This window comes from Electrophorus electricus, chromosome 10 (genome assembly GCF_013358815.1).
Source record: "Electrophorus electricus isolate fEleEle1 chromosome 10, fEleEle1.pri, whole genome shotgun sequence".
Lineage (NCBI taxonomy): Eukaryota > Metazoa > Chordata > Actinopteri > Gymnotiformes > Gymnotidae > Electrophorus > Electrophorus electricus.
In genome coordinates, this window is record NC_049544.1 from 8,786,963 (window position 1) to 8,814,113 (window position 27,151).

Sequence of the window (27,151 nt, forward strand, 5' to 3'; positions counted from 1 at the left end):
ACAGCATAACTGTATTTTTAGATTTGCATTACTCTGCACTTTCACTTGTAAGCGTCTGTCACGGTCGGACACTTTTCTCCTTAGCAGTTTGGTTCCCACTCGAGGCAAATTTAGCCAACTCTGCATCCTGCAGCAATGACCACAATTTATATTACTTTTGCTGTCCGCCAGAGGGCAGACTGCATGCTTCCTTCAGATTCTTAACCATGCCCTACAGTTGCCATTTACCAATATTATCCTGTTCTAAGGGAGGATGCTCCGCGTATGGCTGCGAGTAAAGTTTTCATGTCAGATGTCATGCATTGACTTTAGCTCTTCCACGTCCTTTCATGTTGGCACTCTGAGTCAGCTTTCATGGAAAGTAGTATAGTAATAAAGTAAAGTAGTAAAGTAGTAAGTTTCATTAGCAGAACTGACTGTTAAAAAAATATTAAAAGCTTATCGGCAAAGCGATGTTTGTTTGTTTTTATTGACCGAATTCCACATAACTGGAATCTCAACAGATTCCTTTGCCTAAAGTACTGGGGAATTTACCCTATGTATACACAGGCAGTGAGTGAAGATTGCTTCACTGAGGGTAGCTTGTTTTTACTTCAACAACAGATTGGTACTTTTTTATAATTGGTAGGGCCAAGCATCCCAAGTCATTAAACTCAGCAGAGGCATGTTATCAGAATACTCCCCATTTGCAAAAATTTGTAAAAAAAAATTCATCATGATTTTATAGATACTGCTTATTAGATCTTTTTTTTTTGCAATGGCTATAGCCACTTTTATATACAATAGATTTTGTATCTGTGCTCCCTATCATACACATATTACAACTTGGTAATTACACATGCAGGTCCTCTACTGAATATCTGTATTATGAAGTTTTATGTATGTTAAGGGACAATAATCTTTGTATAAATTATACTAATCCTATGCCAATGTATTATTTTTTAAAGTATTTTATATAGCATGTTTTATTAGCTAGGGTTGTGTGCTGTCCTTACTTTTTGGTGACTAGGGAATGCAGAGCTCTCTAAAGGAGAGGGCTCTCCTTTTGGTTCCATACACTGAATTCTATAGACATTTCACATGCTGTCATAATGTAATTACTCATTTTGCTACAGCAGACACTGTGTTGTTAATATTGCCACAGGATACCCATTTTTGAAATGCTTCCTATTTTCAGTAACATAAATGTATCCCTCTGTTAACAGTCTGTATAATGATGATCTTTCCCACCAGCCTCAACTGCATCAAGACTCCCTCCTGTCCAGACACTGTGGGAAACTCAGGTGTCAGTAGAGCCATCTCCATGGTCACATGGCCCTTGCATCTTTAACTTTCTGCACCTGTCTTGACCCATCCTGCTGTTTTCATCACACCCTGACCCAAAAGAATCCTGAGGAAACAAATAGTGACCCCACATAGCAGACCCAAACACAGGCAACAGGGATAGCATGGCTGTATGGGTGTGACTGCAAAAGAACTTCCTTTTGTTCTGGTGCTATTCTGGATCTCTCTTGTCTAGGTCAAACTGTGGTAGCTTGCAAAGGTTAATGATTTTTTAATCATTGGAATGACAGTGTTGGCAGCATGTAAGAAACCCTAGGAGTGGATACTCATAGTGCCTTTTCAGCTAATGCAATAGGAAAATCTTACCTTTTTCACAGAAGAAATAGAATACTCATTGTGCATAGATATTTGTTAATGTTTTTTCCACTTTCACTTTTACCTTTAATTGTTGAATTAACTGAATTTGAGTGTTTTTCAGCACTAGATCATGAGATCACACTTTTGTAAACTTTGTTTATTATCACAAAATATTCATATACATGATATAAAAAAGACTTTACACAAAGTGCATGCAGGTAAAGTGTAAAGCTGCACAGAGAAAGATAATAGAATTAGCATATTTGCTTTATAGATTATTCTTTTATTTCACTAATAGACGTTAAAGGGGTGGTGTGGCAATATCAGTGACGTATTGTCTTGCATTGTACAGCGATGAGTAGGTGACTAAAAAAGACTATGGTAAATGAATAACTTCCCAAAAATGTTATTGTAGGGTCAGTGGAATGCACTACTGTAAGATGAAACCAGGCAAAGAATTACAGACATCTTGATAGGATATCAGTATAAATATGTGTATGAGTGAAAGAGACAGTGACAAAGAGAGAGGAAAGAAAGATTATAGACTATGAGGACTGTTACATAACAGTCCAGAGTTTTAGTCAGACCTATCAGCGCATAGTCTGGGCACTCCATCAGAATTCCTCCTCAACAAAACCATTCAGGGAGTTCTGGTCCAAGAAAACACACTGCTCATTGTCGAAAGGTGTCAAAAGAAAACACCAGTGGTGGCCCTTTTTTTAATGAAGATTCTTTTAGCAAGACCATGGCATGTTTTTTAATGATCACTGACTGTCAGTCACTCACTCAGTGTGTGATTCTTTTTCTGGACAGGAGCAATGAAATTTCTGTGTACCCTCTCCTGAAAATTACTTACCATTAATGGTTCCTGCTTGCACTTGTGGAATTTAAGGGCCTGATTATATCAGAGTTTTTTCTTAGAATTGAAGTAAATGCTCTAAAAATGTGCCATTCTATTATCAGATTACACCCACCAACATATTACACCCAAGCAAAGATTCCTGAGTCCTTTGTGAAACCAGTAAATCTTAAATTATGAGGAAAAAATCCCATTGTGTGAGTTCCATCACATGCTGCAAGAGAATTCTGACTTGGCCTGTAGACATGTTTCTGTCCCAGGCCTGCTGAACTTTTAATGTCTGTAAAGGGGACATACTAGGTGACTAATTGGCTGTAAAACAGTGGAAAGCTTACCTCCCCTTTTTAGTAACTGATATCAGATGTCTGTAGCACCACATCACTCTGAAGAACCATTCCATTGTTCGAAGGATCATGGTGCTGGTTTGTTGCTTGGTGTTTAGGAAGTACAGATTTACATTCCATCACCCTTTCCTACCATGAGACCAGGTTGGCCATGAATGTGGCTTTGTCTGACTGGATGTCAATGCCCAGGAAAAGTAGACCTCATCTGAGCCTGAGAAACAAACAATTCAGAGATAATGCTATACACTAACTCTCATTCAGAATCCAGCTGTTTCTGATTAACATAAAGACACGGACACACATTGCATAATAATTACTAATATTGTCTAAACTATTATTAATAAAATCTATTTTATTATAATGTTAATAATAAACCCACTTTGGCAAAAGCTACTACTCCTGTCAATGAGAGTGTTGCCCCTCTTTTTTGTGTCCTGTCTGTAGAATAAGGGAGGACAGGCCTCTGGTTTGGCTGTGGAGGCTGTGGGAAATCTATGCTGCCGAACACCTTGTTTATACAGAGATTTTTTTCTTTCGACAACTGGGGAATTTACTTATTCTGCCTGAAAATGCCTACAGGCATGCAGGGAGATCCTGGATGTCATGGATCATGGAGTTGTTGGGGGGAAAGCCATAGTATGTGGCTTGTTTCACCTCTTGATCTTCTGTATGTGGCATAAAAAGTTCAGCTAAATAAAATTTTCTAATGTAAATCATACCATGCACCATCAGTGAAAACACACACCATCAATTGAGTTTAAACTGTTAGCTACAATGTTTCAAGAAATACTTTCCGAATTAAGAATAGTAAAGACATGGTTACACTTATCAAGACCAATAAAAACATAATTACATAATTAACATAATTAACGTCACCATCCTCAAGTGGTTCTATTTACAAAGGCATGACAGGAATGTTACCGCTGGCTGCAGAACAGGGAAACAAAGGAAGGTGCAATGGCATTAATCTAGGGCTATTTCCATTCAAGTCCACTCAATGTTGGAACTGCACCAGCAACTAGGAAAGCTACAGTCTCCCAAAGACCTAGCGGCATCCCCCAGGCAATTCCAATGGTCTTGGATCAGTTCCAGCTTTAGACAGCAAGGGGGCTGTATCTCACTGTGATCAGCAGCCTGTCAGCTCCAGGAAATCCACCTCCCACCAGTTCCCTCCCTCACACCCTCTTGGCGTGTCTGCCTTAAACCAAAATCATCCTCACTCCATCCCCTCCACTCTTCTCTCCTCTCCCTGTCTGAATTGCCTCTTCTCTTATGCTGAGGTGTGGTGAGTTACAGCTTGAAGAACAGCATGCAGGAAGGATCTGCGAATAAAGTCCAGACTGCAGACCTGAGACTGTTTTTACAGATCCAGTTCAGTCCCACTCACTATTGTCTTTGGACCCCTATGAGCTGCTAGGCTGCTGAATACCTTGATCATGTTTCACATATACAGAACTGAGAAAAAAAGAACTAGTTTGTTTTTTATGATGTAGCCATTGGTCAAATCAGTATTGATCATGGTTCTGTATAATTTAATATCTCCATTGTTGAATGGCTTAATTAATGCAATTACACTAAAGTTTTCCAATAGCAAGAGACATTGCCTCATTTTTCACGATAAAAACACAAAAACTACCAGAGGCATTAGGTAGATGTTGTAGCAGTTATTGCTCAGATGCAGAGTTGGGGGAAAGTCTTCAGGAGCGTGGATCACTACACTCACAGTAGAACAGCAGGCTTTGAAGAGTAGAGGTTGAACATGGTTTGGGCCCTAAGTACTCACAGCAGTTAGGGAGAACTCAAACTGCAAGCTCTCTGCTGTGTGCTATGCTGCATGACTGGTTAGGTTTCTGCCTCCCTTTAAAGGCCCACAGTGGTTGCTGCAGTAACAGTCTTTTTTTTTTTTTTAAGACCTTCCCTATAATTGAGTCTTGCGTTTTCATCCCAGATTCCACAGCTAGTACAAAGCACTTATTATTCCTTGGCAAAGAAGGGGGAAAAAGAGGGAGACAGTGTTTGAAAGGATGCCATAGATTTTTTAGGAAGCCCAGCAATGGTTCCGTCACTCTCTCGGTCTTCAGCTCCTCTCCTCACATGGCCTCACTCTGGGACCTTTCGCAGCCAATCACTGACTGTCAGGTCTGGTATTATTCCCACATGAATAGGAGAAAGGGAGGGAAGAACATTTCCACAGAACAACCTGTGGAACTATTTTCACATAGTAGCAGATCTTCAATGGTGAAGTATTGTAAACGTTACTTCAAAGTTTTAGGGAATTTCAGAGGCTAGAGATTTTAGCTAATCTTGCCATTTTATTTACAGGATAAATAATTTATGCATACACTGCAAGTTTCCATGATGTGACAAATCTATAAATGTCACCTTGCTTCCAAAAAAACCCCAAACAAACAAAAAATTTGTATTCAAACTTGAGTGAAAAAATATGGCTTATAGCATCGACTCTCTATTAATCAGCCATCATTTCAGAGAAATGAGGACTGGTATTCTTCTTTCAGCACTCAGCTCTCACAGCTGGAGGAGGAAGTCAGGTTACATAACTAAATCTATTTCCCTTGGACCCGGAACAGGTTTGGACCTGTTGACCCAACAGTGCACTATTTCGAGCACATAAAGAATCATATCCCAGAATGCATAAACATACACAAGCCAAGATGCAAACCTTTCAGTAACTCACTTTAAACTCTCATCTGTCATGATATATGTATAAGCACAAGATGCAATTTCTTTCCAATGACTTTTATTCACAGATATTTTAGCTTCTGGTTTTCCACTCAAAGAAGTTATATAAGCATTTCCAGAAACCTTGGGCTGCTGGTTCAAGGGCTAGCATCCAAAAGCCCTCCTGCACCATCTGAGGGTAGCCTCAAAAATAGCCTCTCTGTGCCATTCACCTTCATAAAATATACAGGTTGTGTGCCAGCTAATTACATCAGAGGCTTTCTAGGTAACCATACTTCAGCTATAGACTACTACTCTGAAACACTTCATATAAAATAGCAATTTTATAGAGGGTACTGAAAAGGCTATACATTGCTTTTAAAAGGACATATCAAGTAACAAAATATAAAATTGTAACTCTTCAAAAGGGAAATTCTTAGACAAACAGGGCATTGAATGCTTTATTCATAACAAAGAATTTAATCATAAAAAATAACCATATGACAGAAGAACAGTTTAAATGAGAACTGACAATAAATACAGTGGGAGTGGAATTTATATGAAAATTAGAGATTATGGCACAAATAAAACTATTTGAAAAAAGCAGGAAACTAGAAGGGCTTTTTGGTAATCCAGTCTAACGAAGGAACTTTTTAAAAGCACCACAACATCAATCTTTCTGAGCTAAGAAAAATGCAAATTTCCAGTGATGTAAAAACACTTTTGGTCCACTTTTTTCCCCACTTTTCCATCAGTCCTTTTAGGCTGCAGTGGAGCACAGGTTGTCTGGCAATCTTCAAGACTGGTAGGACTTATTCAGTCTGAGATGTGGAAATCAATTGGTTAAAAACATACAAACCAAACAACCAGTTATAGGATATAAAAGTAGAACCTTACAGAGCAAATGCTGCATAGTTCAAATGGGTAATCTTCACAGTTCTCCATACTTTATAAAAACAAACATTTTAAAAAGAATGTTATGATAAGCAGGTTTTAGATTTCTTGCCATTCTAGATTATCTGACCAAATTAAAACACTGCCACTTAATACAGGAGCTGCAGTAGAGGGATTTGAGAGAGGAGAAGCCCAAGGCAGTAACACCCCCCCCCCCCCCCCCACACACACACACACACACACACACACACACCCCTCTCTCATCCCTCAATACAAGAGGAAGACTAGCAAAGATAGCAAAAGACTTGCTCTGTTGATATATAATGCATTAATACTGCTTCAACTAATAGCACTGCTCTCCCTAGTAGTCAATGCCCTGGTCATTGTAGTGGCTGCTGTAGTCATCATGGTAGCTCCCCTGGTATTCCTCTTCCTGGTACTCGGCCTGATAGTCACTGTCGCTGATTTCAGAACCATTTGTACCTGTGCCCTGGCTGCCATTGGCATGGATGACTGCATCCGTGGTGGGGGCACAGTACTTAGGGTCGTAGACCTGCCTGCCCAGCCCATACACACTCATGCCCTTCTGGGAGGCCACCTTGTTGGTGCCCATCTGCAGAGAGATCGTGGAGTTGTCCAGCGGCTGCACTGCGACCTTCTGATCATAAATGTCTCTCCTGGTGCCTGGGGCAGACATGCCAGCCTAAAGAGAGGATACAACACATGTGAGATGCCTGCACATAGGAATAATACTCATTGCCAAAAAGGAATTATTGAGCACGGCTCACACTTAAGTAGGATGCATCATAAAAATATTCAATCAGCACATTTTAGATAAATTGTTTTAAATTGATTCATTTTTTATTTTGGGGATACCTGGCTGGCTCCTTTGTTTGTTCCCATCTGTAGGCTGATGGTGGTCTGGTCATAAGGTCTATCTGATTGTGTCTTTGGGTCATAGAGATGTCTCCGTGTGCCATAAGCAGTCATACCAGCCTGGCTTGCACATTTGTTAGTCCCCATCTGAAAATATTGGCTAATAATGACTTTGTCCACTTGTACAATATGCTACAAGATAACATAACAGGGCTCCATCAGTCTGATATTATAGCCATTAGATGGTGCATGTCTTACCTGAAGTCCAATAACACATTGGCCAGCCTTCATTTTCTCCTCATCGAAATGTCTTTCCTGTTTATCTGCATATTTCACTCCAATATCAACCTTTGTGTCAAGTCCTTTGGTTTTTGCCTACAAAAAGGTAATAAAATAACCTTTAACTACACAAAGATAGAGATGAGCAAAAAGTGTAAAAATATGCAGGTAAATGGTAAAAGAAATGTGAGGGAAGACCTCACTGGATTTCATTTGAATGTCAGCGACGGAGAGCATACCATACTGGCTAGGGCAAGCAGTGTAGTCTGGACTTGAGTCATGTTCCCATTTTCAAAGAGGTCATTGGCTTCAAAGATGTCGTTGGGCTTCAGGCCATAAGATAAGATAGCTTTAATAAAATTCCCAAGGTTCTCCAGCTAAAGGAAACATAACAGTGAGGGCTCATCAGAATGTAATAAGATAAAAGATCTGGTGTTAGTGAATGAGTTAAATGCTGCTGAATGGGTCCATGTATTCCCACAGCATGGCAGTGCAGAATAGGGTTCTGTAGAGCCATAACTGTGCTATTTCTGAAAGCATCTCCCTCTTTTACAGAACACAAAATGCCTTGCACAACAAAGACTTGGAGATAGATGGAAAAAAAGGTGTAAATCTACCTTATGCCAGTTCAACTGTGAGTGGTTGATTTTCTTTATGGCACCTGGCTGTAGCTTGTTCATTAACCTAAAATAAACAACAATAAACCATATCAAAGTTTATAATGCATTGTCCTGTAAAATAAATCTGCTTAAAACAGAAATGGAGAACATAAAAAAAGAGGTCATTTCCATAAATGCCTGATCCAAGATATCCTGAAGATGGAGGACACTACAGTGTGACTGTCTGGCCATGCATGTTGAGTCAGCATACTCTCACTCTAATGGCAGACTGCACAGTATTGAGCAGGAGGGCACAGACATAGATCAGGACATGTGCAAGTTCTCTCCCCCAACCCCCCCCCCCCCACACACACACACACACACACACACACACACACACACAGCCACATCCAAACCTTTCAGCAGAACAATCACAGCAGACTTACTCGCACAAAATGACACCATCCTTCAGACCTTTCTGGAAATTGTCTCCAATGGGCATGCCTGTTACCTCCTCAATCCAGAAGCGGAGCTCTTCCTCCTTTTGAGGGTCATATTTCTGAGCAATCTAAACAGAGAAGATAGAAGAAACTTGAACACTAGCATTCCTCACATTCTTTACCCAGAGGTAAAAAGTGTATTACAATATTTTAATGTTTGTTGCTGGAATGATCATGGTATGTCTTGCGTCCTCAGAAAGGCATGGTAGCTGCTTGCAGATAGCAATCATATTAATTATATATTAGGACATAACCCCTCCCTGTTCAGTCATGCCAAACTACATCTAGCTGATACTGTGAAAAAGATTCATATAGAAATGTTTACAATATACCATCAGTGCCACAAGCTTAATTCAGTCAAACTGAAAGGAAAGTTGCTCAGGCTTCATGTTTTGTTTGTTTGGCTCTTTGTTTTTTATCAAAGTCATGTGATGCATCAGAGACATGTTTATGATGAACAGAATGGAAATTCATATAGCGAGCCAGAGTATGGAGCCTCTGTGGCTGGTAAACTCTCCTTCTGTAATTGTACGCATTAAATAAAACATGATTCAACTGAACTTTGCCAACTGGCAAAGTCAACAAAGCTAGGATCTATGAAGGTATACAATCCAACTGTGAGCATACATGCTCCTAAGAGGTACAATCAAATAAACAAGACAGAATGTAAAGCCTCGTGCAAACTCTAAATTACCCCATTACTAGTGAAGAAATTACCTTCAATGGAAGCTGAATGCTAAGTGAAGCCATTTGACATTACCACAGAGCTGGCATGAACGCAAAAGCCAGGAAATGACATTTATTACTGGTGTGCCGTTTCAAGGACAGCTTAGGGGTCATGTCCTCCACTGACTGGGCAGATGGAGTCATCAGGCCTGGCATGTGAGTGAGCAGGGAGAGCCTATGATAGTTGCAGCATGCACTGACCCAGGTCCCTGGGACAGCCAAGACAGACTGAGCTGGTGTCCACTTTGGCCTGGAGCTGTCCCCACAGCCCCCCACAGCCCCATGATAAGCAGGGGCCTTCATTAAATATGGTGCACTCTGCTTCAGCCTCTTGCCCTTCCAGCTGCTGTGTACTCGCAGGCATGTACAGATCCCCGGTATGGTTTGTTGTATGTGGTTAAAACTACTGTGCAAAGTGCATCAAAGCCTTTCAATATGAAGTTATAAAATTAAAGAATGAAGACAGATGTACAGTATGAGGAACAAAGAATATGTTGTCCATGTAGCTTTTAAAACATTTAAGTTTGTCATTGGCAGCTTGTTTCTTTATGAATGAATCTCAAAAAGAAGAAATGCTAAGGTGCAGGGCACATGAGATAAACAAAAACCCATCAGGCCTCCAATGCCCTTTCAGTTCCAAATATAATTTTTTCCTCACCAGCCTTTTGCCACTATATCACTTATGCCTGGTCAACACAGGGTTAGGAGAAAGGTCTCAGGGAGTAATATTAAAGCGATGCAAAACAGCTGTCCTTGAGTGCTCTTACAAACATATGGTTAACGGTAGCCTTTCAAACCTAACCAAAAGCCTCCAGGCCTTAGGAATGCTACTTTCACCCCCTCTTTTCAGTGCCGAGTAGGCCAGTTTTGGCTGGAGTGCAGCGAATCACTGGTCCCTTGCAAAAAAGCTTGGCTGCTGGAAAAAGTCAGGAAAAAGCAAAACAAAAAACAGCACTGTAGGGCACCGTCACTCCCTCTGTGCAATTTGAGGTCAGACATGAAGGCTTTTCTCACATAATGACAGACAAAAGGGCAAGCCTTATAAAGTCTCATTTTCAAAAGGGCAAATATGGAGTTGTGTTCCATAAGTTTCAAAAGATCAACTGTTTTTCTTGTGTGCAATATGAAAGGTTACCATGGATTATAGTTCTCTCTCACAATTATGGTCCCTTCACTGGGCCAATTCATTTAGAAATTAATTGATGAAGCAAAAGAGCAGTAGAAAACAGAGACACTCCTATGTGGCAGAGTGGAAGATTACAGGGCAAGATTAAAGGGCAGAGTTTCTCACTTCTTCCAATACTCATCCTCTGGGAGGACTGCCAATTGTCCCCCAAAAAAGTCTAGTTAAGTTCTCCTTTCTTGACGATGTCATTAAAGTTTCTAAAGAAAAATCTGAAAAACTGCAGTTCAATCCTACAGGGGTTGAACTGCCATTCACTCCTCCTCCTCCTCCTCATCATAACCACCACCACCACCACAGCTAAGCATTTCCTGATGCCTGAGCTAACAGGACAACCACTGAGACCATCAACCATCAAGAGAGGAGTAAGGCAGCCCCAGCTTTCAGCACAACATTCAGCTCAACAAACAGGCCTTACGACATCAAAAATAGATCAGAACTGTGCTAAAACATGTTTAATGTGGGATGTCAGAAATTTAGATATTGGAGCCAGATTATTACGAAATTGCAAGAGATAGTAAACGGAATTATGAATTTCCCTATATACTGTATTTACATTACGGCATTTAGCAGACTCACTATAAACCATGGCATAGTATGTCTTGATAAAAAATATTACCACACACTGGACAAAGGGTGTAGAGGTATTCAAACTTGTACTCATTAAAATTTAACTTGCAGTTAACAGGAGAGGCAACCAGAAAAAGGAGATCCACTGCATGCGAGGTCAACTAGAACCATTTACACATTAGCAGAACATGAATACAGTTCAAACACAGAACTTGAAGGGCAAAGTCACTAGATCAGTGATGACAACACCACAAAACAAAAAGTCATTGAACCCTCAAGGATCAGTCCTAAACAGGCAGACATGGGTGGATAAAACAGGAATTACAGAAACAAACATAATTCTTAGATAACATTGTCCACCTGGCCTTCAAAGCTTCTTATAAAGTTCCCTTAAATCAAGATCCAGATCACTTAGAAGGCCCTGTCAAAGGCCTGGTTTTACAGCCTGGCAAAGGATGTGGGAGGCAAAAGCAGTGCAACAAAGGCCTAAGGAAACTGACTTTCCTGTCCAGCTGCAGCCTTCCACCCAGGCTGAACCAATCTGGGAAAACGCTGCTCATCAGCACATTGCAGAGAACGCAGCAAGCCCCCAACCCACTCTGCCACCCCATCTGCACGAATGACGCATCCGTAAAGGTGTCTTACACCACAGCCCTGCTTAGAATGTGGCATTAGGAAGGAATGGCTCGTGGTCACCTGGGTAACATGATGTGGTTATACCAAAAACCACGCAATCATACTATACCCAACCTCTTGTCTAACACTACCACCCCCAGCACCAAGCCGTCATCCTGCAAGAGCGCAGGCCTGCTCAGAGGTGATGTGGCTCCTGTCCCACTCACTCTGTTCCACAGTCTCACCAGGCAGGCAGAAAGCAAGATAGGAAAGCTTGCCAAAAGAAACATGAAATTCACTAGTGATGAAGGGTTTGTTTCACAAGCCAGAAAAAAAAAAGTGTCTTCATTCAACAAGCTAAAATGTGGGGGATCATGCATTGCATACAACTAATACAGAAGTCATCATCAACTTGAGAAAATGCTATACTAAAACCAGTCTCAGCAGTAAATCATATCACAACAGCCATTTTCTAGGCCATGTCAAACATTATTAAATGAAAAACAGAGTCAGCTCCTATGCCCTGCACCCCCAATCCCTAGAGATCTGATGACTCAGGAATATAAATAGTTCTGGAAATTGTACTATTTCCTTACTTAAATAAAATTAGCTAGGTTACAGCAAGTGTAGTTTGTATTAACTGTTGAATGGGGAAATTATGCATTTTGCCAATACACTTGTAATGACTGACCTTTGAGTAACGCATTACGTAACCAGTGAGGGTCAATGTGGGTGGGAATGCATGTGATACTCAAACTGTTCTCTCTCATCTTAATCATCCAGAAAACATTGTACAAACGAGAGAACTAACTCATAGAAAATAGCTGACCCTTGCTTATATGCTGAATACTCACAGCCTCCTCCACTTTCTTCCCATGGGTCACAGAATCAAAAAACACAAACAGCAACGAGTGCTCAGCTTTCAGCAAACCCAGCCACTACTAAAACTAGAAGAACAAGACCAACAAGTCTCCAAAAGCTCATTGTAAAAATTTTTGAAACAAAATGCTCCTGAGACGGATGATGTTCTAACACTACTGAAGTCAATTTTCACCCAGACTGTCCCTTTACAAATGTCACAAAATATACAATAAAGGGAGGAATGACATCAACTGCTAACTACTTTATATGAACTTCTAACATTTTTATATAAAACAGTCAAAATCCTGCATAAGCACAATGTCTGTAGCTGGTGTATAATTACTGAAATTATAAATCCAAAATTAGAAACCCAATAAGAGAGTGATATAAAAACTCTAGAAATACATTTGCAAAACTATAAAAAGAGTTGGAGGTGAAAATACTGTTTCACTATTATTTTCAGCTAACTTCAAATGTTTTACTTTAGGATTAATGGCTTATACTGTCAGTCTTGCTAGTAGTGAATCAAAGCAAATTACTTTCTAGCATTATTTAACAGTAAAGTGCTCTACAAGGCAGGGCTTGGCAGAAAAATGTGGATCACATGATTCAGAAATATCCTTGGCTACAGGAGGTAAGCCAGTAGAGCCACAACTTTTATATAGTTTAACTGTGCTTCCACAGACATTCCAGGACAAATTCATCACACTTGTAGCAAGTTGCCTTTCTTAAATACGTATCTACCGTATTTAAGTGCTGCCTGTTTATAGACATCTTGGTCAGCGGAACCGTGTACCCCTCTGCTTCGGTAAACGTCAAAGCTCAGGAATGTTCAGAATTTCTGGGTTTTAAATACCAAAGACTTTTACTAGAAAGCTCCCACAACAATGATTGCAAAATACTGAATTAGTATTATAGACTGCAAATCAAACATTTCTGAATATTCCGTAAGACTTGCAAAGCTCTCTCATTACTAGAAATCAGCATTGTAGTTTATGATGTCACAACCAAAGGAATTCCATTCTCATTGAAAATGCTACTTAGTTGGAAGTTTTCCCCTTTCTGGTAACTGAATAATCATTTTAAGCAGTGACCAGCATGTAACATCTAAACAATAGGCTAACAGGCCAAAAGTGCCCCCCCCCCCTCCCTTCTCCCTTCTCCCTTACAACGTCAACTGTGTAGCAAAACTTGTTTATGCATTCCCGGTACGACAGTCACAGAGTAGCGAGCACCTTACATCAACCTCTACCATTATTTTACACAAGCACATCATATATGCAATGCAACGTTACGATGAAGTAAAAACATTTGGTATTCCCAATGGTCTACTGCTACTCCGAGGATACTGGGAGGGGGTGCAGACTCGCCGGCTCCTCCCATGGCTTCCAACAATGAGATAAAATGTACTTGGCTTTTGGTCGTCTCATCCGTAATAAAAGTTACTCACTTTAATAGATTTTTTCTCAGTTGCTATGAAATAAAGCTATTGGCCTATCGACATATAGGCCTACGTATTACTAGGACCGCAGAATTCCAAAATATTAATATTTTTAAAAAATCTACATATGGATCGACACTATAGCTCATTAGCGTATATATCTTAGGTCTGAAATCATTCCAAAGGAAAAAAAAATAGCCTGTACGGTTCCATGACACTTTTAGTAGCTAATGTTTTTCAATGAACGCGCAATCAGGCCACATTTTTACTTTATCCCTAGGCAAGTTTTCCTCAGTTCAAAAGAGTGGCTAGAGGTAGGTTACTCCTCTGTCACACTTTTACTGTATCTTCAAGAAAAAAAAGTTTTTCTGAATAAAAATATGAACAAAGTGTATACATGGGAAGTTATCAGTATCTGTAAGTGGACGCTGGGAAGATGCCTAAAAAGACATTGCATTACCAATGTTTTATCTCATTAAGACAGGAGTCTATCATTTATATGTCAAATATTTATTGCATTTCATGTTACAGCCGAAGAAAGTTTCAATTTAGATTTACCTTGCTTTTAACCTCTGCAGATAATCCGTAGGCTGGTCCCTTGTTGAACTGAGTCATGATTCTATAAAGTTTCTTTGTATCAGTGTATCTGGAACCAAAGTGTTTTTAAATCTGATTTCAAACCACAATCGAGGTAATTCGGCAATCCACTTCTGCACAGCCAAAAGACATTAAATCCGCACGAGTTCACCCACTTCGGAAATTTCGTGATATTGCCTCCGCTCACTCGGAAAGTTCTCGCTTCAGTAGATGATTTTTGTGAGGAAAAATGTCGCAAGGCCATTGACGGATTTCTTTCACCCAATCACAGTGGCTTGATTTACATACGATACCCTGCCTATTGTTATACCAACCAATCACAGTGGGCTGATTTACATACGATACCCTGTTTATTGTTACACTGGTGCTGTGGTCGGGATCTATTGACGGCTGAGATTCCAAACATTGCTGAGCGATATGCATGAAAACATATTCGATATGGTTTTTTTTATATTTAACTGCATACGGCGATATGTTATTTCACTGCTTTTTTTTCATAATAAACAGCGGCTTAAACAAAGGCTCAGACTTGTATAAATTGGCTCTGGTCACATTTTTACTTTCCAAGGTTCTTCTGAGGAGGTAAAAGAACGTAGAACCCACTGACTCTGCTTTCTAAAAGTTAAAGTATGTGCAATATACCTTCTATAATCTATTACTTTTAAATAAGTGACTGAAGATTAACTGTTATTACATATATTTATGTGCATTTAGTAGTCCTTATCTATGTGTATAGACTACAATAGAAAATTTTGGTTCTATATTAAGTGACAGCATTTGAACATATGAACACAGCTGAGGGAATTTTAAAAATCTAAAGATCTTGCAAACATTAGTCACCTTTGACTTACATATAGTATGCAATACAACAACATGGTAAAAGTCCAAATAGCTTTGGCACCAAGACTGAGCTCTAAAGAGACAGGCTAGTTAAGTCAGCCAGGTGAGGTAAAATGTTTTCTGATCAACTATAATAGGTGAAAGGATAAGCTGAGAACAGGTGCTGAGATCTGGGCCACAGCAAGTCTGCTTTATTTTCCAGTCATCTTTCAAGTGTTATTTACATACCCAGCATGTCAGGAGGTAACGTGACTTATGGTGAAGATGTATAATGCTCATCCCTCACTTACCGTAAACATTCCAGTCAGTGCTGGATCACTTTAACCTGAGTGTTGGAGTTCTGCTACACCGTCTGCACATCTCAGCCCACTGCTGTTGACTTAATCACTGCAACCAGCTGCCAATAACAGCAGTTGCCTTTCCATGCTGCAGTCCTGCTCAATATACACTTCTTCCTGGTACTTTAGCAGAGTTGTAATACATTTTCTAGATGTAGAGGATCTTTAAAAAGCCCTACTGTTTTCTACGATGGCATATGCTTATACCAAGTCATAAGCTGCATGTCTTGATTTCTGAAACTCTATGCAACATTCCAGCTGTCTGCTTTCTTGTCAGTCACTAGCCTGTAGTATAGAGCAAACACAGTGACTTAGACAAAATGAAGAGACAACCTAACAAATCAGTAACCTGAACTTTTCAGGGAGGGGGAAGCCTACTCAGTCAGTATGGCATAAGCAGTCATGTGCAATCAGTCTAAAGTTCTTTATTCCCCTATCAATCAAATATGCTGATCAAAAATAGCAAGACTATGTTTAAAACACTAGTATCCAGCGATGAGTGCTGAAAAAGGAAATATTTCAGCAAAGAATCCATGCTTGTCCCCTTCCCCCCCCCTCTTCTTACACTGCCGGAAAACATCTCAATTATTCACGCTGCTTCCTCTCAGCATGGGTCCAACAGCAGTAGCATGGACAGGAAATGCTCCACAATGTGAATGCACTCTGCACAGAATCAACTTTGGGACCACAACTACGAGGTGTCTGCACACCCCACAGAACAAGCTTTAGGGACATAGTCACAAGGCACCTGCACATTCCACAGAATAAGCATTAGTAACACTTCAATTTTTACATAGATGAAGGCAATACATAAAATACATAAAATCAGCCCAGTTATATCTGATATTCTTTAAAAAAAATCCACAAATGTCCTAACCTGGTTTTTGATATTTTATCAGTAACAATTTCTCAGATCTTAAAAATATGCTCATTTGTATGTTGACCTGTGTAAATCGAAATATTTCTTTAGAAATGTAACAAGATATATCATGTCTGAGCATAAGCCTAGCCCTTAATAGACTGATGCACTCCTTTCATTCAGGTAAAACCTTTAACTCAAGAGCAGTAAAAACCACAGCAGTTTTCCACAAGTTTACAGTTCACCGTGACTCTGTGCATGTCTGCAGTGCAGAGAAGTCTTTCTTCTGCAGTACATTTTTTTTCTGACATCACAATGACTGCTCTTTCAGCAGCCAATCTTCTGGACAAGACTTCTGCTTTTCAAGTGAAACAGAGCAGAAAACCCAGGTTATTTGACAGGGACATTTAATCATCAGCATGTTTACCTTATATTCTCTTAAGGACCACTGTGGTCCTTAAGTAACCCCAAAGGAACGAAGATGTATAACATACAAAAAAAAAAAAAAGCACTTCTTTATTTGACTCATAACATGAAGCAATGTATTCCACCAATAGCATCTGTGCTATTCTGCATATTTCTAAATGTCAAAGTAACAGACGACACATGACCTACTGAATTACATGTGCCATTCTGATAGTAAATTATATGTCAAGTCAGGTTTTACTCATACTACTCTTCCAATGTAGATAGATTTGGGATATTTAGTTTGCAGAGGCTGCCACTGCACAAAGAAGTAGTCGGCGAGGTGGTAAAGGATTTTTCCAGACAGAGAGAGGCTCTCCACACGGCAGATACTCTCCACATAGACCAGCAGCACCCTCTTCAGCCCTAGGGTCCCCAAGAGCAGTCCAGCAGTGCACAGAGGCACGCAAGTCCCAGGCCCGTTACACAGTACCTGCAGCACACACACACACAATTTAGGTCAGATCTCCTAAACATAAATTAAAGGTTAAATCTCTTTATAGACTGAGGGTAAAAGACCACAAGTGGCAGAAATACGAGAGACTGTAGACTGGAGAAAAGGAGCTGCACAGGAAGGCGGTCAGACTCCTGTGGAAAGAGGCCATGGAGTCTGGAGAAGCCATCACCATACTGAGCCCTGAGCAGGGCGTGCAGAAACGCTGGAAAAAGCCAGGCTTCATATATATATATATATATATATATATATATATACACACACACACACACACACACACACACACACACACACACACACATATATATATATATATAAAATCTGTGTGTGTGTACTCCATTTCTGGCTCCTGTAGACTTGGACTGGTCATGTCCCAGTCATGCACATGGAGAAGTGACTGGAGAGGGCAGGGCCTCGGTGGGTGCTCTTCCTCAGAAGTATTTGCACTTCACATGTTGCTGCAGGTCTACTCGGGCATGAGGTCATTGTCACCCAACAGTGAAAGGCTGAATCCAGCTCTATGGATGCCTGCACTTGTGTACTGAAACCTCAGAGCATTTGGTATGAGTGCTGGCCAAGCTGTGAAAAGGCCATTTGGATCTTCTGCCAGGAAGATGCAAGTCTGAAAGGACATGATGTTTATATTCAATACAAAATAAATAGTACGATTTTAAACATCCCTGCCCTTTAATCATCCAGGAACTAGTCAAAGTACAGCACATCATTGTGGACATGAAAGAAAAAGTAGTTTGCAAAACAATCAAAAAACACTTTAAAAATTAGATCTAACAGCTTTCATTTTCATTTAATTCTTGTACTCAGAGAAAAGAGCTGGTGCAGTCACAGTCATGAACAGATAAGCCTTACAAGTTAGCACTACATTTTTGCTATGCTTCCATTCTCATCCCTATATCAAATGACACTGTGGGACGTACTCTGATGGAGCACGACTTAAAGTAGGCTGATGTGGAAAGTTTGGCTTGGTGCATCTCTACAGCTTTTGAGGGACAGGGAAAGAGCACAAAGTTGCCATGTATTATACTGAAATCAAAAACTACCTGAACATTCCTTACATTCCTCCACACACCTGCCTATCGAGAGCTGAGGCCTGATTTCACAGGACAGCTTGACCTTTCCACACCTTAGTGACTCACCACACACACAGAATGAACTCAAATATGCAAACTTTGTACAAATACCAAAACACTCACTCACCTAAAAGCAGGCTTGCTCACTCACACTCTCATACATATTACTGCACTCATATTCATACACTCCCCATCAATGAGGTAATTTATCTCAGTCTTATCAAAAACAAAATAACCATTTCATTTTCCAGGTCTGTGAGCTCAGAGATACACAATGAAGCTCCCTCTGTGATTCACACTTTTAAAAATGGCTGTTTCTATTCTCTAATGCTAAAACAGGTGGATATGTGCACCTGTGCTTTCCTCAATCGTTTCTCTACAAACCTGCTTAAATAGTTTCCTAATTCCCAGGAGAATAAACAGTTCTAAAGGAGGTGTCTGATTACAGACTGATGACGTCATCTTATCCTACAGCACGCAAAACATACTGCATCAAGGAGCGTGAAAACAGGTGAGGCTGAGCATCAGCCTGTGTCATTTCCTCCCAGACAGGGTGAGTCAGCTCACACTCGACTAAACCACAGGCTGAAACGCTTACATCTAAGCTGCAGCTACAAAATAAAAGGGCTGCAAAGACCCAGAAGGCTATCAGACAGATACCTATAAATCATTTACCAATCTTCTGAAAACTCAGACAAAGACAGAGACTAACAAGACAGTCGTCATGCACCTGGCAAGAATAAATATATTCAGCCCAATGGGCTGTTTTTAACACCAAGGCTGATCAAGCATGCTGCCATAGCCAGGTCCTGAAGCTCAATATAATGGAGACAAACCAAAAGTGGGTCACCACTTCTGCTCTCCTCACAGGAGGCCCAGACACTCTGCGCGGATGTCTCCCTCTCACTGAGAGCCAGTGCGTTTGTACAGCCGTTCTACAAAGCCCTAGTTTCTGTTATTGTTATGTCTGACAGCTGGATGCATTCTGCTTATACATATGTCGGTCTGCATAAAACCAAGTGCAGATGGAATAAAACTACAGGCACATGTTTTTCATTGTTAATTGTTACACACAAAAAAAAGCTGCTGATTTTTTGGCCATGCATGCTGATGACTGCGGCACCACTGGTCTGTACATTTCTAAAAGACAATAATAAAATCAGTATAGAGTGACAGTCCCACACATGCATGTCACAATTATAGTGATATTTTGTCTTGAACTGCAGATCTTGACATGGTTAGTTAAGTGTCATTCTCCCAACACTGCCTGGTGAATCCTTCAGTCACTCAAAGCATTATATTCCATATCAGAGTCTTCCTTAAAACAATCAACAGGCCATTCCATTCCATCCCCTAACAATTTCCTTATAAGGTTAAGATGAAACATATGGGGCTGAGGCACTGGCCTGGATGTTCAAAGGAGGGGGAAAAAAAAGAAAGAGGGGGGAAAAAAGGAGAATGCGGAACCCCGAGGAGCAGAGCCGCATGGTCCTGCTCAGTGAGGAGCCGGGTCGGAACACCACCAGGATGGGCCGCTCACCGTGCAACACTCCAGCCACCGCCATTTGTTTTTGGAAACCATATGACCTACACGACCCCTCCTCTCCCTGCTCCGTTTTTCCACACAAGGAAAAGCTGGGCCCCTCTGGCACTGGAACCAATGGAAGAAAAATGTCTCTTTTTTGCCCTCAAACTTTTTGTATGTGTGGATGTTAATTCCTCTGTCTAGCACTGGAATTTATTGAAGCCTCTACTCCAACATGGAGCAAATAGAAACTGGGAACAAAACTGTGGTTTTCCTCGTTACTAGTTTATTTGAATATAATACAACCTTTCATTAAATTGACTCAAATAGATCTTAAATATAATAACATAGGCATACGTAAAGTTTGTCTCAAATGCTTTTTGGATTAAGGCAAACTTTACTGTTAACTTAGTTACTGGTAAGCTCTATTTTTTGACACTTTTACTGCCATCATACTGGAATAACTCTAATCAATGGATCTAACCCATCAATATAAAACTAATTCATGAATAGACACCACTGGTTATAGCACAAAGTGGCTTTTCAGTATAGCCCTTATGTAACTTCTCAATGGCTCTAAACCAACAGTAGTGCTTGGCTTGAGCCGTAGCCCACTGGCTTCAGACAGACTGTATCACATTATGCTGGGTCTGACGAGACACTGTCAGCCTTTTGGATTGTGCTGACACATCTGGAGGTGGTGGGCTGTACTGATGGGTGCTGTGATTCACGCATGCCCTTTTATGGCAAACCAAGGTCTGAATCCACCGCCCCCCTGACTCCCAAGCCTTGACCCCCACCCCCCACCCCCAAAGTTCCCTCGGATTCCTCTTTGGAATGCGGCGCCCACGACTGAGCGCCTCTTGCCGACATGCTCAAGTTTGGTAAAAACAAACAGAGACGAGCTTTAAGTCATACTGAGGAATGCCGCCACGCGGTGTCGACCTGTACGTGAGACGTCACAGCCAGGGAAAGAGATCCCATAAAGACGTGCTTCTAAATGAACAGTGGCAACAGACAGCGTGGCACAACCAAAAGATGTGAGGGTTATCCAGATAATACAGCTCACTTAAGTGTTACAAGTAAAGTTCTGACATGTAGACCTACCTACTGACAAAAAGTTAGCAAAGAAAATTAGCAGTGCTAAAAAAAATGTAAAAGTAAAACCTCAAGAGAAATGCCAAGGCAGCACTACGGTTTTGACTGCACTCCGACCCTACACCTACCTCCGTTCTGAACAGTGCACTGAAAAGAAAAGTGGAAAATGATGACAATATGCGAAGAAGGCCTGATAATTAGAGATTTGCTGAACAGCATTCTGCTCCCTCTTTATAATCAGGCTGCTTCTATGGGGTGAATTCTCAAAAGGAATTCACCCTCACTCACAACAGCTTTCCCTCTTCCTCTCTCTCACCTGGACTCTGCTACTATAACTCTCAAATATAACCTGCTTAATTAGGCTCCTCCACATCCTAGAAATTTATCTTGGCAATGGAGAAACCTAATGCTGTTTAGCTCCACCTATGCTGAGGACAGACAGGCCAGCCTTACAGCTGGGCCGACGAGCCAGTCAGGCCCCGCCACATCCGGAAACCAGACTCCACTCCCACTATACGACCTCAGGAGGAGGGGCAGAGGAAGGCATCCAGAGTTTCACTCCTACTCAACTCCTCATGCACTCTTCTTTTTATCTTTCTTTCTCCACATATTCTCCATTTTTCACCCTACTTTCACTCAACTGGAGACAGAATGAGAAATGCCATATGTTTTTGAGTTTCTGAATCACAGTTAACCCTTACATGTCATAGGAAAATGGCACTAATCTACTAATATAACAGTACCAGGCTTTAAACTAATGGAACATGTCAATTCAGAGGGCATGTGTGACTATTACTGATGGAAGAAAGTTTTAGCAAGTTATTTATTTACAAAGTCCTTTATAAGTAAAGCGAAAGCTAAATTTCTCTGTGAAACTGCATATACTATTTCTTATATATGCTATGAAAATGGGCTTAATTAATTGCCATGTGGGAGGTTTTAATTTTCATTATAATGTTGAACCTTGTGACACTCATGACCTTCTATTCTATGCTTTAAGTGGCAGACAGCACAGGCCAAGGCACCACAGAAGACATACAGCAAGATAAAACAGAAAGGGACATGACATCTAGTGGTGATAGCACATAGGATACAATGTCTTTAGATATAAATAAGTGAAGAATGTGAGATAATATAAAAATACAGTCTCAGCATTTCATCCTCAAAACAGAGCTGAAGCCACCTAATAGCAAAATGCATAAATCTGTTATGAACTTTCAAGTCTGGTTGCATATTAAACAACAACAGGAGGGAAATAGATGGGCTGAGTAAAGGTTTGTAATGAAAAGTTAATGAGGGTGTGGGATATATGGGCAGAGGTGGGGAGCACGGCGGCTTACCACGTCAGGTCGGAGTCTGAACACCAGAGGAACTGAGTACACCAGAGCGTACAGAGTACTGTGCACGGAGGAGCTCCATGACTGGCGAACTTCTCTACTGCGAGGGATCCGATGAATAGTAAACTGAGACAGAACAAAACAAGAAACGATGTGTGGAGCATAAGTGACGACGCTCATATAAAGGATAGGTTTGCATCTTACGTAAGAGTTGACGAATGAACATTAACAGTAGAGAACGAGTCAGAGTGCGAAGTGTTACAGCAAAGGAAATCCTGCCATCTACTGGTCATACGTGAATGTCCATCTCATATGAGAAGCAGAGAAGCATAGATGCATGCTGAAAACAACCATTACCTCTTGTGGAATGTTGCCTTTCTGTTTTGATGCCTCAAATGCGCGGATCTTGTCTTCACTCATCTTGTCAGTGTCTGCCATTACATAATGTCGTGGGGTATATGATTGGGATAAACTCCCCATCAAACGAATTATCTCTGTCGTGTGACCACCTATAAGTGATTGACATACCTGATTAGACATTGAACGTCTATGTTGTTCGGATGGTTGTAGCATGGAATGTGTTCATTTTACCTGATCCGGCCACAACAAGAACGCACACTGAGCCCTTTTCCCCTGGTTTGCATTCTGTACCTCTCCGTAGCACCAACAGTACACGTAAAATCAAAACTACTACAGCCAGAAAAACGCAGCACAGAATTCCACACAACACTGCCACTAGCATTATGCACTAGAGAGCTAGCTAAAGGTACTTCTAGAGTACCAGCTAGTGTTATATAACCAGCAAGTTACCGTTAAAATTCACACATCGTGCCAAGTAGCAAGCTGTAACTTGTAGCGTTAAATGACAAATACTTCAACACACGGGAATTCAAAATTACCTTAGGAGCAATGAACTTTGGAAAAACAACTAATTAGCTAGCTACTAGCTAAGAGGCGATACATAGTACCGTAATCGACACAATCTATGCCACAGGGAATTCCGACTGAAAGTTTTTTACGTCGTCACAAACGTAAGGCTGAGTTTTATAAACAAGATTAGCTAAGATGAGTAGCTATTAGTCAAATGATACATTCTGCTATACAGCACCATACACAACTTTAGTTAGCTAGCTAAGCTAGCTAGCTGCGTTCGTCACAGACGCATCTACGGGAAAACAGACAGGTCAATATTCGTATAAGGAGTCAATAAACTGGAGTAAGGTTTAAAAAGATTTTATAATTTACTTGGTAGAGCTGATACGTTTTTAAAACCATAACGCCTCCTTACTACCTATATATCATTTTTAGAATAGTTATTTACTTAACAAATATTAACTAGCATGCTAGTTAATATTTGCTGAAAAAGGTAGGGGCTAGAATGTAACAACCACACAGTTACAGGGATATTACTCTATTGCCTGTATTAGTTGTAGAAGGTTAGCTAAAGGAGCAGTGTCCAGTCTCCTAGTTAACAAATTCACGACACGCCGGGACCGGAACGTTAGGAAGGAAATCCCGTGATTGTTCCTTCAGTTGCGCATCGTTGGGATTGGCAGAGTGCCGCTATCCGGTACCTAGAAACCAAGGTAGCAGACAGTCAACCACATCCCAACCAGTAAAACCCACGCGCCCAGTGACAGCTGTACCCATTGGCATCCGTCATGTGACATCATAAAGAAAAAAAAAAATAGAGTGTGCTCGAGAAGTAAAGGGGGAAGAGGGGGACTATGCATGCAGGAACATGCGTAGATGCAGGGAAATGGCATCCAATCGTCGCTTGAAAGCTGCAGGTGTGGGTGCCATAACGACATCCTCAGGGAGGGAGTTCCACAAGTCTACAACCCGCCTAGAGAGCAGAGCCTCGAGTCTGATGCAATCAGACCTTGGCTTAGTCAGTTTCCTAGAATGTCCTGAAGGGCTGGTAGGGGAGTTGGTGTAAATAGCCCAGTTAGGTCAAGTCCAATCTTATGCGTGAGTATACGATAGGTGAGTATGAGGTCACCTCGAAGCTGCCTATAGTGCAAGGAGAACATCCCTAGGGTTTCAAGCGTAGTCCTTGCCTCGCATGCTGCATACCATCTTGGTGCCAACCCGTAAAATGCGCTCCAGGGACATTTTGTCCCTCACAAGACAAGGTGGGTTCACCTGAACACAATATCCCAGATCTGGCCTTTGAATATCCTAACAAATATGTCACTGGTGATTTTACCGAAAGCACAGAAAGCCTTGGTGGCTGAATGCTGCCATTGATCACTAGCCTTGAAATCATCAGAAAGGGTGAAGCCTAGGTCTTTGATCTGGCTGACGGAGGGGATATTAACTTCCAAGCTGATAGCTTGTTGCAGGCAATTTGGGACCGACATGCAGTAGTCAGCCTCAGAGGTAAATGAAATTGTTATATTAAAGTGAAAAAAAGAGCATCCATGTCTTAAAAATTATCTCATGTGCCATCATTGTCTATATATGTGATTTAAGTAACTTTGAATGTGGCAAGGTTGTTTGTGCTAGATGGGCTGGTCTGACTATTTCAGAGACTGCTGATCTACTGGGATTTTCACACATCATAAACTCTAGGGTTTACAGAAAATGGTACAAAAAAGAGAAAATATCCAGTGAGCAGAAGGTCTCTGGCTGTCAATGCCTTGTCGATGCCAGAGGTCAGAGGAGAATAGCCAGACTGATTCAAGCTGATTGGAAGGTTGTGCGCTCAAATAACAGCTCTGTCACCCAGTCACTGTTGGACCCTAGAGCAAGGCCCTTAACCCACTCAACTCTAGAGGTGATGTATAATAGCTGACACTGATAACAGGAATGATGGCAATTGATTATTCTATGCTAGTTATTTTAGTGGCTGTGTTAATAAATGTACATGTAGCACATCTAGAGTAGGTGCTGACTACAAAACCACAGTTATTCTTACACTTGTCATTTATCTCAGTCTTAAGGAGCATGTCTTTGATGTCTTTGGCTCATCTGTAGGAGATTAGTGGAGGATCCTTAAAATGGGATGCAGTCTCTGCACCATCCCAGAGGATTCTGAAATGTTTAAGTATAATTTTAGCCACTAAAATATTTCTTGTTGTCTTAATAGTAGATTATAGGTCAGAGCATCTATTCTCTGGACAGGTAAAACAAGATCATCTATGGATCTAACATGAGAAATCATCTATGGATCTATCTATGAAATCCAGTTATTCACACATTTCCATAGTTTTCTGGAGGAAGTCTTAATTCTCGCTGCAAATGTGTTTAAATGTTAATTGTGAGTAAGAGATGGAGAATATGAAGAGTTGTATTGCAAATAAAAGAGTCCAAAGGTTTATAATAAATTGTGATATTTAGAACATAATTTTTTGACTTAACTGAAATATCTAAAATGGTTATCCTTGTGCAAGGTTTGGATTTTTTCCCCTTAATAATAAAAACCTTAATTTAAAAACTTTATTTTGTGTTTACTTGTGTTATCTTTGTCTAATATTTAAATTAGTTTGATGATCTGAAACATTTAAGTGTGACAAACAAGCAAAATATATATATATATCAGGAAGGGAGCAAACACTTTTTCACACCACTGTATATTCCATAGCCGGGTGGAGCTTAAAGGAATAAATAAACATTTCAGGTAGGATCTGTTCTTTCAGGTATTCAAGGATTTGCATGGTATAGGTAAGAAAGATTATTGATGCTTTAAAATAATATTGACACTTTGTGTGTGTGTTTTCCAAGGATGCAGGCATCTTTTTTTTCCACTTTCATGTTATGCACCGTCTTCAGCAGCCTACACTGAATGCAATAAAGTTCTTTTTTATTAAGATGTAATTTTAAATATGTTTTAAAATAGTGAATAGTTTACATGAAAAGCAAATCTGGAAAAACCCAAATAGTTTATTTGATCAATGTCCTATGCATATAATTATATTATACAATTGTTATTACGTTTATTGTTAGTTTCTTATCTTTAAACTCTTTGTTTCTCAACAATTCAGAATCAAGATAAATAATGTGATATTAGTCAACTGATAGGAAATGTGGAATTTAACATTTCACAAATATATAACAACGTATATAACATCACAAACATTGAGGATACATTGTATTCTTTTACATTCTAGTTTATTTGTGCAGTAATACACCATGGAAAGTTTATATATGTTTGCACCAGACATCCTGTTTTGTTTTTTAATAAACATCTGTAGTTTGTTTGTGATGCTCTTCTGATGAGTTAAGCAAGGCCACTTAAAGCTCTCATGAACTGGATGACATCATGTCCAAGTCTGGTTCAGATATTCATTTCTGTGGTTACTGCTAAGATGACACCTAGTTATTTTGGAACATTTTTCTGAAATTGACAGGTCTAGTTAAGTTTATTTGATCTGTTATGATCTTAAATTTAATTTGTATGTTTTTCATTGTTTGATGGGTTCTGTAATCAGTTCCTCATGTGTTATTATACTAATAGAATAATACAAGCAGTGACTAATCT

General features: G+C 40.3%; 2 protein-coding genes across 4 annotated transcripts; both read right to left on the bottom strand.

The window, feature by feature from the left end:
- Positions 1 to 5,585: 5,585 nt before the first annotated feature.
- cnn3a (calponin 3, acidic a) lies at positions 5,586 to 14,878 on the bottom strand. The gene is made up of 7 exons (XM_027015753.2): positions 14,626 to 14,878; positions 8,618 to 8,739; positions 8,190 to 8,256; positions 7,812 to 7,949; positions 7,552 to 7,668; positions 7,294 to 7,440; positions 5,586 to 7,120 (listed from the first exon to the last, which is right to left on the bottom strand). The coding sequence occupies exons 1-7, from the start codon at positions 14,680 to 14,682 to the stop codon at positions 6,779 to 6,781; spliced, it is 990 nt and encodes a 329-aa protein (XP_026871554.1). The 5' UTR covers positions 14,683 to 14,878; the 3' UTR covers positions 5,586 to 6,778.
- A 790-nt stretch (positions 14,879 to 15,668) lies between these two features.
- alg14 (ALG14 UDP-N-acetylglucosaminyltransferase subunit) lies at positions 15,669 to 23,851 on the bottom strand. Of its 3 annotated transcripts, XM_035530882.1 has the most exons (5): positions 23,260 to 23,851; positions 23,026 to 23,177; positions 22,672 to 22,794; positions 17,704 to 17,840; positions 17,522 to 17,599 (listed from the first exon to the last, which is right to left on the bottom strand). In XM_035530882.1, exons 1-5 carry the CDS (start codon positions 23,408 to 23,410, stop codon positions 17,533 to 17,535), a joined length of 630 nt encoding a protein of 209 aa, XP_035386775.1. In that variant the 5' UTR covers positions 23,411 to 23,851; the 3' UTR covers positions 17,522 to 17,532. The 3 variants fall into 3 exon arrangements, with proteins under 3 accessions (XP_026871515.1, XP_035386775.1, XP_026871523.1); XM_027015714.2 differs by lacking the exon at positions 17,704 to 17,840 and having other exon boundaries at positions 15,669 to 17,599; positions 23,260 to 23,848; XM_027015722.2 differs by lacking the exons at positions 17,522 to 17,599; positions 17,704 to 17,840 and adding an exon at positions 17,909 to 18,242.
- Positions 23,852 to 27,151: the final 3,300 nt, after the last annotated feature.

What these genes read in the sequence shown, in the direction of transcription:
- cnn3a (XM_027015753.2), bottom strand. Translation starts at nt 14,682, where the DNA reads ATGACTCAGTTCAACAAGGGACCAGCCTACGGATTATCTGCAGAGGTT. An exon ending in AATGTGTTATTGGACTTCAG is followed by an intron (nt 7,441 to 7,551) that starts GTAAGACATGCA and finishes CAATATTTTCAG; the next exon opens with ATGGGGACTAACAAATGTGC. An exon ending in CAAACAAAGGAGCCAGCCAG is followed by an intron (nt 7,121 to 7,293) that starts GTATCCCCAAAA and finishes TCCTCTCTTTAG; the next exon opens with GCTGGCATGTCTGCCCCAGG.
- alg14 (XM_027015714.2), bottom strand. Translation starts at nt 23,410, where the DNA reads ATGCTAGTGGCAGTGTTGTGTGGAATTCTGTGCTGCGTTTTTCTGGCT. An exon ending in TCTTGTTGTGGCCGGATCAG is followed by an intron (nt 23,178 to 23,259) that starts GTAAAATGAACA and finishes AATCACTTATAG; the next exon opens with GTGGTCACACGACAGAGATA. An exon ending in AAGGCAACATTCCACAAGAG is followed by an intron (nt 22,795 to 23,025) that starts GTAATGGTTGTT and finishes GTTCTGTCTCAG; the next exon opens with TTTACTATTCATCGGATCCC.